Source organism: Melanaphis sacchari, unplaced genomic scaffold, assembly GCF_002803265.2.
Source record: "Melanaphis sacchari strain LSU unplaced genomic scaffold, SCAv2.0 Contig36_pilon_pilon, whole genome shotgun sequence".
Lineage (NCBI taxonomy): Eukaryota > Metazoa > Arthropoda > Insecta > Hemiptera > Aphididae > Melanaphis > Melanaphis sacchari.
This window is the reverse complement of record NW_020271232.1, coordinates 4,251,425-4,267,260: the sequence shown is the minus strand read 5'-3', so window position 1 is coordinate 4,267,260 and position 15,836 is coordinate 4,251,425. Positions and strand designations below refer to the sequence as shown.

The window sequence follows — 15,836 nt, the reverse complement described above, 5'->3', positions numbered from 1 at the left end:
AATTGGTATTCACTTATATTTCTACGTTGTATACCATTAACTCGTCGTTGGTACACACATTAAAGTTCGTGCCTAACACGATTGCTACACTGCGGCGTTCATGTTTTACATTTTATTTTATTATTAATTGATCGATTAACTTAAAAAATTAAATCATACCTAGAAATAATATGTAATTTTTTATCCTTTACTAAAAAGTAAATAAACACTTTATGTGTACAGTTCATATTTTATAAAATAAAAATAAAAAACATTTATAATTACTTTTATAAAAAAAAAAAATGTTTGTTGGGCATTATTTTCGCGAATGGTTTTGTAAAATAAGGGTAAGTATGTTACTGAAATTTTTTACGAGGCCCCCTCTCATGGATTTGCCGACTTTATTTGAACCCTTAAATCCGTCACTAAACTATTAATACTTCATTAATGTAGCGGTAATATTGTCTATTTAGAAGTTAGTTTATAATTTTAATATTACTGTATTTAAATGTATCATAAAATTTTTTATTCTAATATAATGTTAAATTTAATATAATAAATTTAAACAAATTTTAATTTTGTGATGCACAGTTTAAACTGTTTACAGTAATTATAACCGTGTTATCTAAATTGCATCTGCACTTAGTGATATTATTAAAACTACATCATATTTATTATAAATGTGGTAATTAAGTAATTGAGTAAGTTATTTTGCACAAACATTATAAGTCAAACTCATAAAATATATTCAAGATTTTACTCGAATAAAAAATTTTGTTACAGTAAATTTATTGATTTTATTTAATAATGGTGTTCAAAGTACCTACCTTTATATTATTTTATAACGGTCTGTATTTCAGTACGATGAAATAAGTTAAGAATACATATCAATGTTTTTAAATGGTTCTCTTATCTGGGTAAAATATGACTAAATATATTATTATTTATTACACTTAAAAATGTTATCATGTCTGCGTTACTGTTTGTTTCTGAATGAAATCTTAGTTTATTCTGTTTATAGTCGATATAATTATATTATGTTTTATTTTAGTAAAACAAACTCAGTAACTAAATTATCTTAACATTTTGTTTCGGTCAGTTAATATTAAATGAAAAACTTGTGCTCTTTTGCCTATTTAAGCAATAAGACAAATGTGTTAAAAGTTTTAATTGGCAAGTTTTGAATTTATTCCCTTAGCGTATTTCGGTTAATTTTTATCAGATCTTCTGTGTCTAATAATATATCAAAATAAAAATGTTTATAAATTATAGAATTTAATTTTGTATTTATCAAATAAACATAACAATTAACTTTTTGACAAGTTATTGAAGTTTCGTTATTAATTTTCTAATATATTTTTAATGAAAGAATTTTCTAATATAAGCTATTTTAATTATTTGAAATAATAAGTTTCGTGTTCTTATTAGTATATAATATACTTAATAACATTACAAATTTATCCAAAAAATTCATAAAATAAATTTAAAAAATAAGTTCATTTCTGCAATATTATCATAATATATATTTTAGAAATCAAAATTTGTATGCATATAAATCATATTGTTTTACAATTAACACGTTTATGAACTTTTGTTGTCTTTTCTTTATTAATTTCATATCGTTTTCTCATAGAAACACTCAAATAATTTTGAAATTATATAGTTATTTTTATTTTATGATTTATACTTGATTCTATGTATTCTTTTTTAGTATTTTTAAAGTAGACGAACTTGAAATATATAAAATATAGCAAGCTATTAATAAAAATACAATATAGGTATTTTAATAAACTATAAATACCGTAGCATTAAAAATGGGTTTATTATTTAATAAATAGTATATTCACAATTCACCGCACATATTATTAGCTAATTAGTTCCAAAGAATTTTGAACAATTTTTCAACAGTCAAAATTTTGCTATGATTTTCTGTGTAATTCATTAACAATAATTAAATTATATAAATTATACATAAACAATATATTATGCTTGCAAAATTGTTTTTTATAAGATGTTCAACGAAAATAGTTCAGTCGAAAACTGTCTAATAATCAATAAATTAGGATTTAAAAGTATTTTGGTATGTTGTATGATTATTATTTTATTTAAAATTATTTACAATGTATCATTTAATTAAAACATGAAAAAAGGATACTTTTTAACCTGATCATATAATACTATTATAACGCAGTTTACAAATAAAAGTAGCTTAATCAAATTAGCAAGTGCTAATATTTTTTTTACGTGCAGTTTTAGCTGGTTGATATCAGCAATATTTTTGTATATTTTTATTATTGTATATAATTACTAAATTAATCTACCAGTAAATAAAACATTATACATTTTAAAAATCTTAAATTTAAATGACAAATTTATTATAGTTTATAACAATGCGTAAAGTAATAATAAAGTTAATATTATTATTAATTTTAACACCATGATTAATATTATAATAATATATTAAATTTATTATCTTCAAATATATCTAATATTTATAGCGAACCGGCATTTTTTCTCATTTTTCCATATTGAAAATTGAAAAAGACTTGAATGTCGACAGTGTGTTTAAAAATATAAAATATAAAAGAGGACTTATCTCTTATTTATGTCAATATAGTTTTAATTTTTTATACTTCAAGGCCCTAGCATTTTGCATTAAAATAAAAAATAAAATATTTTCAAATTATTTTAACAGAACTAAAAAATGAAAATAATTTAAAAATAATTGTAAAAATTAAATAACTCTGAAGTATTGCTTGTTTATTTATTTCCTTATTTTTTTTATCTTTGTGAAGTAAATGCTAAAAAATGATTCTCTATTTTTATTTTATGTAATTTTTTTACTAATACATATCTTAACTAGTGTTAAATATTATTTATATAATTATTTCAATCATAAACAATAATGAACTTGAACTTTTAAACTCATAATATTTATAAAAATGTATGTATACATATAAGAGTTTACAGTTACAGAATTTAATCATTTTAATTTAACAGTTATATGATTTAAGCTAATTTTATTCTAAAAAAACTATTGGGTGTTTTCATAAGAGATCGTATACTAAACTAAATTAACAAAATTATCTGATCAATCAATTTGTACATACAATTATAAAAAACAAAATATATATATATACATATTGATTATTTTGTTTGAGTCTTTTAACAAAATGACATAGACGGTGCATACTAACTGAATCATTTTTATTCTTGAACATAACATTTTTGAATTATAAGAATAAAAATAATTTGTATAAAATAAATATCATATTAACAATTTTATTAAGTATCGATTTTATTATAATTATTTTTATTCATAGTTCAATAATTATACAAACAAAAACCTAATAAAAAATGATAGATGCAAGTAGAATTTTGCTATTGATTTTATCATTCAGTTGATGATATGACAATATTCAGTAAGTTATCAGATTATCTATAGTAGTAAATAAATAAATTACTAAACGAAATGTTCATTTAAAAGTTTGGCACAAAATCAATCAAACACTAACAGTCACAACCAAAAATAATCGTTTATAGTCCAATTATTTGTAGACACCATTAATTAAATCTACATATTATGTAAAACATCCTTTAGTCATACTGGTAACTATTCAACTATTTTTCATTTGTTTTACGTAAACAAATATGATGTTAAATAATAATATTGTCCAATTGCTTGTCAACTTTAGTGATCCATTAGCAGCGGCTGTATGGGCCGTCGATCCGGACAGTCTGGCACGATCGACATCTGATCTCCATTTAATATAATATTGAGGTGGAGTTTGTGTCATTGCTCTTAGTCTACAGTACAAAAAGCATCATATTTAATAATTTGTTTTTAAATTGATTTAAAAATGTGTAAAAATTACATACTTGATTACTACGATATTCATTTGCCACGGCAGCGTGTTGGTTGAATTTTTTTCTCTGGAGCAAAATGTGTATAGTATCTGACCGGCTTTGTCATCTGATCTTTCCGAATACTCATGAATGCTTATATTCCACGCTGAGCAAGGACCTAAGGTATAATAAATATTTTATAATTTGTAGTTATTATTCATATTACTCACAGTAAAACTGCATCTTAGTATGTTTTTAAATACTTTATAGTTAGGGAAAATGTAAGGAAATGTCTATTAAAAATGTCTTACGTCCGTAATTATTATTTTTAAAACATTTTAGATAATTGTAATAATAAATAAAATATGATTTACTAAACTCATTAATTTGTATGTTCAAAAAAATTTATACAAAAAACAATAGAAATTACAATCGATTAATAACACTTAAAATCGTTGTTTTAGTGTGAATTTACAGTATATGCTAAATTTATTATCATATCGTAAGCTTGTATTTATTGATTCAAATATTTTTTTATTTTAATATATCTAGGGTTAGGTTCTATCTAGGTGTTATATAAGTAATAAAGTTATATTAATAACATGATTGTATTACGACACCATGGTTTTTAACTTAATTAATATTAAATATTATGTAAAACATTTTAAGGATGGTGAAATTTTTAGTTTTATCAAATTTCTTATGTCGTTATTCAAAGTTAATAAACTTTGAAAACATATATATATCAGTAATTACATTATTTTTAAAATTTTATCTTAAATTATCAAACAAATATTATATCTATGTAGTTTTATTATTTTGACATAAAGTTCTATATTAGTATTGTAGAAACAATAAAATATTTAATTTTTTAATTTTTCAATAATTACAATTTATGTTATATAATCAAGTGTTTATATTAAAATTAATTAATAAATAAAAAAAAAATATTGAACACTCCCTTTTTAATCTGTGTGACTTCTACGACAGATTATTAACAAAAAGGTTTATTAATATAATATATTATGTTTAAATTTAAAAAGTTAAATATAATAATTATTTCTGAACCATGATAATACGAATTAATTTTGGTAATATTTCGAAATTATTTTTTTATAATTTATCAAAATAAAAATAATTAGTTTAACTAACAAAACTTGTTTACATATAATTATTGTTTAAGATATAAAAATTTCAAAAATAACAACTGCTTGAGAATGTTTTTATTTTTTATTTTATCAGACTAATTTGTAATTAGTACAGAAGATTTTTTATTTAATTACTCTATTTAAGAAAAAAGGTGTTTTGTAAACTATTACAAAACTAATTATTAAAAAAAGATTTTTACCGATTTAAAGCTCATCTTCACTCATTGTTTTTCCAGTTAAGTTTAAATTCTATTTCATAAAATTTAAATTTTACAACAAAGGATTTTACTAAAATTAGTATTTGTTTTATTATAGAACAATAGTTCTATTATTCTTATCCTAGAACTTTGAAGAATTATGTTTTTATTTAAACATCATTAACTCTATTTTTATTTTAAAAGTTAATGGTTATTTCTAATTTTAACTTTTTAAAAATGTTTTTTTTATAGTATATTGCAAAAAATTCAATTTAAAATCAATACATTTGACAAAACCTATGTTTTGTGAGTTTGTATATGCACAGTAATACAGATTAGTTCAAATCTAGAACTACATAGTGTATAAATAATATTTTACACTTTTTAAACATACATGCGATAGAAATTCATCTAAAGTTAACTGTTAAGTTATATTAAACAGATCCTACGAATAAACATATCGTTAAAAATAAAAACTTGTACTGTTCATAGTCCACATAGTCCAATAAAACTTTTAACTAGTCCCTCGAAAAATGTTGATATTATTTTTGGATATACAATTTACAAAGCTATTATTTTTTTTTAAATATAATATTCAAGATGATGCTAATTTTTAATTTGCATAGCCAAAAATTAAAATTTTTTGGAACATATTTTGATTAAAAATTCTGGTAATTTTGCATATTATATTGAATAGAAAGTTTATTGGTTTAATTTTGTCATTTTAAGAAATCCACGATTTAATTTTTTACTGTCAACTGTTGTAAGTTTGTAACGTAATAGTTTATACTCACGACTTTGTGAACTTCCTATTTCTATGGTCAAGTGACGTTCGACATTTGAATCCAGTAACCATGTGCAATCCTGATGATAATAGAAATTGAGTGGACTATCCCTGATCATTATTGGTGATTCAAGTATGCCAGTATGTTGGTTAATGATCCGATAACCACACACCATGTCGTCTTTGAACGAATACTCGGCCGAGTATTCGAACCCTTTGTTAGACCAGCTGTACTTTGATACCGAGTATATCAACTTGATGGGTGACCATGATTTGACGGTGACCGGTAACCATTCAGCCTAACGCATACATAAATATGAAAATCATAATATAATGCTAGCACGTTGAAATTCCGCTGACTACTCGGAAAGTGAAAAATAATATTACATATAGGTACACAAATATATTCGCGGTTTTGTCCATCGAGAACATTTACCTGAAAATCACCACAAATGCAAGACAATATGTCATCGTTTGTTGAGATGATGTATAGCTGATCGACGACCGATGTAGCATTTTTAACACAACGACATCCGCTGTCTCCACATTCGGTGTAGCACAAGTCTGACGACATCTTATTTAATGATATTACCTGTAAACAATATTTAAGACGCGTGGTATTTAGGTATTAATAATCATCTGATCAAAAAGTTTCCTTAAAACAGAAAGGTAATAAACTATATCGATGAAATATAAATTATTAATTTTTCAAAGCAATATTGATGTTATGTGTACCAGCCACCAGGTACACTGTACTTACTATTTACAATTTATCGTTTATTTTATACACTATTGTATTTCGTATTATATTTAAAAAAATAAATTATGAAAAATAAATACCAAAAATAATTAAATATATTAATATTATAATAATAATATTAAAAAATTATATTCATCAAATTTCCATTTTATTAAACTACAAAATAAACGCAAAAATATTGACAAAGAATTCTCAACATTTTATAACATTATTATAATTTACCACAAAGTAAGTTTTAAAAATGTTTTTATCGATCATATTTAATAGAGATGTTACTAATGAAATTTCATTGGAAACAGTAATTACATTTTGTACTAAATAATATAATGTATTACAATTTTGTATTGAATATTAAGTTTTTAATCTTAATGTATTTAAAAACCCTTCAAATTTAACGTAGACATAAAAGACTTACTGATCAAACAGATTTAATGCTATTATGTTTTCTTACTTTAGACTTGTGTTTTTCGTATACGTAGATTATATATTTATTTGATTATGAGTTGTGTGTTAAACTGTATATCAATTTTTAAACAGGTATATATAATGTTCGACAAAAATTTAATGCTCTAAGAATGAAATACATAAAAAAAGTGTTTTATTTTTATGCTAAAATTAAATTTAAAATAAAAAATCTTAATACTGAGTATTTATATTTTTTCTAAGTATAACATTTCTATATTTCTTATGTCTAAGGCTTCAAAACAATTTACTGTTATAATTTTATAAAAACTAGGGCTCAGATTTTAAAGCATATGTTTCTCTTTTATATATGAGATAGAAATTTAATTTTTGTACATAAGTTTGTTTCTTGTTATTCTGATTCCAAATAAACCAATTTATTTTTGATTTTTTCAGTTTTTTTTATGTAAATGCTTTTTATTACTTTTTCAGTTATTTAGCTAGTAGAAATTTGTATATGTTTATCATTCTATATTAATAAAAAAAATTTAATATAATTATTTAGAAATGTAAAACCCAGAATACGGATTAAATAGTTACATTGGATTATTATTTGGAAATTAATTACTATGAGCTTGATTTAAACAAAACCTGTTGTATGAAGTATACACCAATTACTTTAGTGAATGCAGAGCATTCGTTTTCTATCTATAAAAAACATTCTGTCGAACAATAGGGTCAGTTTCACCATTGAAAATATAGTAAAATACATGGTAATTAATTCTTTTTTTAATTTAAATTAATTTTAAAATTTTTTTCATTCAGTTTTATAATTAGTTTATGTTCATTTTTGGTTATGATTTTTTTTTTTTTTTTAAATAAATAAATATGCTTCTGTTTTGATTTTTAAAACAATTTTGTGCTTTTTTTATTATATTTACTATACTTATAAATCCAAGCCCTAATAATAATATAATTTTAATATATTTTTTAAACGAAATCAGAAATATGAGGTAAGTAAAGGGAAAGGACGTTTGTATAATATACAGCTTTTATACTTTGTATAGATTTTCTGATTTTCTGATTTTTTATTAGTGTTTTGTGTTTAAATACAAAGATAAACCACATTTTAAGTACAAAACAAAATAGGTTTGGTTTGGTTAAGGAGTACTTGCCACTATCTATTAGTTATTTTTAAGACCTCTAAAACCTACATAATTTATTTGTGTTCTTGATTGATACTTAAGTTTATAATTTGTATTTTGGAACATTATAAACATGGTCATTTAGTTTAACCACAATAATTCTTAATGAGAGCTTTTATATCATACTGTAAATATTTAGTTACTCATTAAAAACAAGTCAAAAATACAGTTTTTAAAAATAAATATTATTTTTTTTTTGTTCCAAATATTAGTACGATTTATATAATATGTATATATTTTTGGTAAATTATTATTGATACAAATTTAAAGTAAAATTATGACTGTAAACATAAATAAATTTATGATTATTAACTAATTACGTATTTATAATATTTATTAACAGATGAAAATATAAAATAATTATTACTTTGATGCTTATGCTTTGATTGGTAGCTGGAATGAGGTTTTGGGAACACTTCAATTGTCCTTCAACATTCCAAAATATTTGTTCGGTTCCTGGATGTTTCAGTTTTCCTCTAGATGAACTGCTTCGGCCATTATAGTTAACATCACATAACGTTTCCGGTTGCAATGTTCCTCTTTCTAATACTAAACACATCATATTAAATTATCGAAATTAATATTAAAATGAATATAAATGTATTATATACATCAATGTGTTTCATAAATAAACATTAATTTATCTAACCATTAAAGAAACTATAGGCTCCATCTAGAAATTCGGTCTCTTCATCTTGATTATTTGCCATTAATCTGCGGACGAAAAGCGTCAAATGATTCCCTGAAGAAACAAACATTTGTCTTTCTCGAAACCTGTAAGTAAAACACAACCATAGAATTGATTAAAGTAAAAAAAAAAAAAAAAATGGAAGTAATTTTTTTATCAAATTTTTTAATCAACTTTCCATTATTAGACTTACATTCCATTTGTATCTCTAGCATAATTCTCTACGGGACTGCACAATCGTTTAGTTTTATCTTTTGACTTTATTTCTGGTCCGTCATAAATTTCAATAAATGATTCACAAGAACTGGCTCTAAAATTATTTAAAATATCATACCGATTTTTAAGCACATTTTTTTTAATAATACTTTTACATAATATGACAGATTATTTTCATACCATGTTTAAATATATATAAATTGAATATTTAAGCTAAGAACCTACTCGTAATTATATTATAATTATTATATTGATTATTAATAAAATAAAATTTTAAATATTTTTAAGAAATACAAATTATTGTATATTTTTAGCAAGATCCACAGTTGATTTATTTATTTGTATTACATTTGTTACAAAAAGAATAAACTAAACATATTTTAAGTGCTAACACATACACTTAACATAATGTAATAAATTATAATCTAATTATTAAAAAAATAAAGATTTTGCTTGGATATTATTTATCATAGTGATATAATAAATATATCAAGGTATTCTTATAGATATATACAAAACTGTAGGTAAACTATGTACATTTTAATATTAAGTGTAATAATCACACTCACTTTAGCACGTAGTTGAACAAGGATATATGCACAATTTCCGGTTCCCTTCCTTCAAAACGAATAGTGCAATTTGTTTTCCAATTTTGCATACCACGTAAATCGAAATGTCCAGACTTGATATCGGCCGATTTGATTATCATTTCACAAGATTGGTCGTTTCTCAAGTTTCCTACGACAAAAACCACATAGTCGGAATAACACAAAGTTCATACGTTTTAATGATTTAAAATAATTTTATTTTTACTCGGAATTGCGATGGCTGGATACGGTGATACTTCCAATGTGGCTACAGTACTGGTTGATTGTGTACTCAAGTCATCGATGAATTCGATAGTGGCTACGAATCCTGTGTAGTCGTACGGCGGAATTGCAGCTCCAGCCCTACAAATTATAGTAAATATATATTTTTAGCTCTTTTTAGATATATATTCAAAATTTTAAAGTAAAATGAATAGGTATATAGTTTTTCTAGAGTTTTACCTGAACTCAAGTAGCACGTTTGGCCCGGGAAAAGTGTGGTCTTTTTTGCTCTTGTCGCATATTGTTGTTATCAAAGGACTGTTGGATGTCGGTCCTTGATAAACACTTATGTAATGTGTTCCACAATGACTAAAATATTACGAGATATACGTTAATACAATAAAATTTTAAATGTCAACTTACTACTATAAATCAAAATAAAATGTAGAAAACATTGAATTGTATAATATTGAATTGATTGGATAAAAATAATAAGAACCTATCTCAATCGTATCAGTTATAACTAACATAATATTATAAAAGTGTTATACTTATTGATATAATTTTAACTAAAATCTAATTTCTAATTAAACATTAAAACAAAAATTTAAAATAATTATTTAGATCAATTATCAATAAAATAACATCTGGTACTTGGTAGTTAATAAAATAAAATATTAATTAAACATATTTATAGCTATTATTAGTCATAAATATTTTATGTCAATAGTTAATACACTTTGGTTTAAAACGGAAAAAATTGTGTAAAATATTTGAATCCCCGAATAAGTGTTAGAGATGAAAATTGAAATTTCTGTTATAAATGTAATTACAATAGAAAATTATTTATTTTTTTAAATAGAGAAAATCCTCTGAAAAAGTTTTTATTGGAGAATAACCGTTTGTAATAACTAATAACCGTCATCCGGATAAAAGCTTTTTAACCGGGAAAGTCACAATTTCTCGTGAAAATTGTTGGCGTACAGCAGAAAACACTAGAGTTCACTAGCTATCTCATATTTGTCAACGTCCAATGTCCACATTGGTAATCTATGATATTTTATTTTTTAAGCAACTACAATATCACCACAGATTCTCCGTCGTTGTATCCTTGTCTTATAACTTATAATTTATATTTTTCTACGTATACCTCAACGATTTTAAACAATACAAATTAAAGTGCCAAAATATTTATGTGTTGTTAAAAGTTACTTTCCGTTGGAACATGAATTCATATGTAGTATACACTACATGTTTTATCGACTACTGAATTAAAACTGTGTTATCAATATAACTAGATCATATGAACATAATTTTCAATATATTATATCTTTTAGTTATGAAATGTTTAAGGTTGAATAATTTTAAAATTCAAGCAAAATTTTATAATTAAAAAAAAAATCTTATTGAACTATTGAAATGTAGTAAATTTAATATTCTTCAATTTAAATACTTGTATGTGGTTGTAAACTGAATCTGTGACTGCTTGAATACTTATTAAATAAATGTAAAGTCATTCAAAGAAGAATTTATAATTTATTCCTTTTATAGTACACCTTATATCATTTGCATAGGCAGTCGAATATATTATACGAGAATTAAACTTTTGAACGCTTTACCTTCACGATAGCCCAATATATTATAGCCGACTTATAAAAACATTAATTTATGGCTTAAATTTAATATACTTACATACCAATTGCACTAATATAATATGCTAATTTTTTTTTTTACAAAAATTTGTAGGTAAAATATAATTTTTAATTTTTTGTTTCTATTTCATTATAACTTTAAATGTATTTAGCTTCGGAATATTAATTCATCATCATTCGCTTAAAATAATAATTTATTTAATATGAGTTTCTAAAATCAATTCAACAAAAAAACTTTCAAAATATCATTACAATTCAGAACGTCAAATAGGATTTTGGTATCAATACTTTCCTCATAAAGTAACCAGAGATAAAACGTGTGTTGGTTATATTATAATATAAAATACTCAATTACGTTGAGGGGTCGTTATTATTTTTACATTTTAAACATCGAATGGGATAAGGTTCATCGTGTCAGAAAAAACTGTCTTAGGTATTAAATAGAAAAAGAGATTCACAGATTGCTTATTATAAGCGTTAAAAATTTGATTTAAGTGAAATTTATTGTTTTTTGATGATGATAATATTTTTATGATATTAAAATATATTTAATAATAATATTTGATTCTGAAATTCAATTCCAGGTCACCAAATATTCAATACACATTTCATTACTTTTATTGTTACATTATTTTTCATTAATAAAAAAGTTACATTAAAAAAAAAATAAAAATATTTTATAATAATAGCATGTGAAATTCTGATAATAAATTTGCTGTAAAGTTTTGGTAAAAAAGTAATGTTTTCGCTAGTAATATTTTAGAGGTTTGTATAAAATTCAACAGTTTTGTGGTTGTGAGAAAAGAAGAATTCGGTTTCAGAGAAATCATGGTATTCCTGAAATTACCAATGAGAAGTTTTTCGAAAAAATGTTCAGTGTGAAAATAACGCACACGTGATAATATAATATGCTACATTATCAAAAAATAATATTTATATCTTTTGTTTGATTTCATAACATTTTTTTTTTTTTTTAATCTGTGACGTTAATTCGTTAAATTTTAGTCAAAAATCTGATTGCGCTATAAAAATAAATTAGTATAAAAGTAATTGAAAAATACTAACGGTATTTGAATTATAATTCTTTTTAATATTAATATAATATTTTTTCATTAAAAGTTATTTAATTTTATACTAAAATACAATTTTGCGTTTTATTTTAGCATCTTTAAATTGAATATAGACACAATGCGTAATATGAGCAGATACTACTTATTGAAATATATTCTATAAAATATATTCAATAGTACTGCAAATAAAAGAGCATTGATAAAATATTGTGTTATAATGGGACATTTTATTAAATAAAAAACCCCGTCTTGTGTAAGGTGTATATTGTTGCAAAAATATAAAAACATCTTAAACTCGCCATTTTAAATTCCGATCCGTTTGCTAGATGTTCAGAGTTCTGGAACGAAAAACACTTTTACGCGGTTCGTTAACTTCCCATACGGTTTGTAAATATAGGATTCTCGCTTATGATATTATAATTATCTCTTTTGTGCTTTGCGTGCGATCGGTTTTTTTTTAAATTTTCTAGCAAGATGTAAGCATATTATTCCAATATCTTAGTGTACACCAATAATGGTAGTATGTTTGGTTTTAAAACCATTCACGATAAACCACTTACCCTAAAAATACAAGATTATAGGAATAATAGTAATCAAAAAATCATTATAAAACATATGTTTTTTTCATTAAACTAAAATTAAAAATAATAAATAAATATATAAAATGTAATTCTATTATCGCCAGTTTATCATGCTCATTTTTGTTGGTTGAACACTTACGTTGGCCGTTTAATATAAAAATAGACTAATTGTTATAACAAAAATATAAAATAATAACCATCGAGTTAGTAAATTATAAAATACTTATAAGCTTTCGGGACAGTGCTTTTTTTCTTGTATTCATATTTGTATATTTATGCAAAACATTATTTTAATGAAGTTCAAAATAAAAAGGTATAAAATTAACTACTCAGTGTAGTGAGTAAAGCCGTCATAAAATAATATAAGTATGTAGATATAGTAACGAAAAAGCAGTACAATTTTTTTATTAAATTTAAAATAAACAATATAATTTAAGTAACACTGAGTAGTAAGTACAGTATTTTAAATTGATAAAATTTCGTTAATCATATTATGATTAACAAATCCTCATCATACTCGCTTCACATTCCTTATTTCACTTAGATCAGAAACATAGGTAGTAATAATTTTATGTGTATAAATTATTACAAGGTAACTTGATTATTGTATATGATAGATTTTGTATTTTACGTTTATTTTTTATTCTTAAATAATGTCATATTATAAATATATGAAGCTCCTAAATAAAAAGTAAAAATAATAAATATTGTATTCAAAATATAGACTAAAATATTTATCAAGTGCAATCCTATCTATTTTTTTTTTATTTGATAACAATGAATACAGTTTTTTATATAACTAAACATAATATGCATAATATGATGTATTTAATATGAAATTAATTATACATAAATTATGAATCACAAATACATAATTTATCTCAAATTAATGTAATGCTCGAATAATAAACATTTTCTATTAGTGCGTTATTACATTTTAACTTGGGTTTGTATGAATATATACTATATAGTTCCGTTGAATACAATTAAAATCACATTTAAACTAATTATATATTAGATAGTATGCATTTACAATTCCAAGTAGAAATTCTTAAAATAATAATTAAGAACTATGATGATTTTTAGAATAATAATAAGTTTGGAGATAAACAAATTTTGTTTTACATGTGTAATATATGTGTATTCAGTTTGAATTTTGTATTATCTATCAATATTTGAAACTATAAATAGTATAAATATAATAATATAAGTATAAAACACTACAAAAAAAAAAAAAAAAATAAATAAATAAAACAATAAAACCATGAAAATGATACCTGAGTGACGTTGGGCCATTTAGCGAATACGTTGAAAAACAAATGTATACCCCTTACATTTTTTGTAGAAAAAAAAATTTATTGTCGATAACTTTAATTTAAGTACCTTGATCTTCACAGATACGTCATTAAAAAAGTTTATAAAGGTCAAGATCTTCAAAAAATTAATATTTTTTATAAATTTATAAAAAATATCAAAAGTGCTTTGAAAATTTGATGATGTTTTTAAAACTATTACGATAAAATTTTATTTCTTCATACAAAATTATTAGGTAAATCGATTTTTCCAGTGGAAAACTTTTGCATGATCGCTGCGTGACCTAAATCCTAGCATTTGAACACAACAATTGCTATTTAAAAAAAGGCACTTTTAAAATTTTAGCTAAGTACCTATGTGAAATTTCGAATTTATTTATAATATTAATAGTAATAAAGTATATTAAATACAACGAATTACAACATAACTGGATGTAAATGGTTCCCCGTTCAAGATAAAAAATATTAGGTATCTAGTATTATATATTTAATCGAACAGAGTTGTCTATTGATCACGGTCAAAATTGACCGTATATCGGTTATAATGATTCGTTTTCCTATTAAAAAAGTGCTACTTATATTATTATTATTATATATAATAATTAATATGCATGTATATTGTTGGCTTTGTAGCGGAGTAATGGGGAATAAAAACTCGAAAACTTTTGAAACACAAGTTTTATCATCGTATTGTTTTCATCGATTTCGGAGAGTACCTACTGCAACTTCAAGTCACCACTATATAGAGTGTAGCACGAACATAATAATATTATCCTCGACCGTTGTAGCCAATAGGATTTCGGAATCCAGCCGACTCGTAGCGAGGTGATAATAATAAAATATTTTATTATAACAGCGCTGCAAGACGTGCGAGTGCGCGTATATTTCCGTCGGATCCCGTGACCTTAAATCGTCTTTGCCACGATTGAGACCCTTTGTGCGATGATAAACGATAGCACGCGTCGAAGATCGCGTCCGGAACGGGAGCTGAACTATAAACAAACACACATACACCACAGCGTCATAATATACCCTCGTACATCCCTATCGCCACTGAACACCTGCGTGGACGGTTGGACGACGGCGAAGGATATAATACGTATACCTACGCGTATTACCGGGTCGGGAGAAATTTCGCGCACTGTATTATTTACGTCACGTTTCCTTTCTCCGACTTTTCCAGCGA

At 23.7% G+C, this 15,836-nt stretch overlaps 1 protein-coding gene across 3 annotated transcripts in view; it reads right to left on the bottom strand.

The window, feature by feature from the left end:
* Positions 1-3,350: 3,350 nt before the first annotated feature.
* LOC112596987 overlaps positions 3,351-15,836 on the bottom strand; it is a 174,647-nt gene continuing 162,161 nt past the window's right edge. For all 3 annotated transcript variants that reach the window (XM_025342878.1, XM_025342879.1, XM_025342880.1), the window contains 10 exons: positions 10,275-10,403; positions 10,039-10,175; positions 9,795-9,963; positions 9,203-9,319; positions 8,971-9,095; positions 8,689-8,870; positions 6,391-6,546; positions 5,965-6,253; positions 3,859-4,003; positions 3,351-3,786 (listed from right to left, as the gene is read on the bottom strand). In XM_025342878.1, the coding sequence (XP_025198663.1) occupies positions 3,597-3,786; positions 3,859-4,003; positions 5,965-6,253; positions 6,391-6,546; positions 8,689-8,870; positions 8,971-9,095; positions 9,203-9,319; positions 9,795-9,963; positions 10,039-10,175; positions 10,275-10,403 (1,639 nt within the window). In that variant the 3' untranslated portion in view covers positions 3,351-3,596. The remainder of the gene's footprint in view (positions 3,787-3,858; positions 4,004-5,964; positions 6,254-6,390; positions 6,547-8,688; positions 8,871-8,970; positions 9,096-9,202; positions 9,320-9,794; positions 9,964-10,038; positions 10,176-10,274; positions 10,404-15,836) is intronic.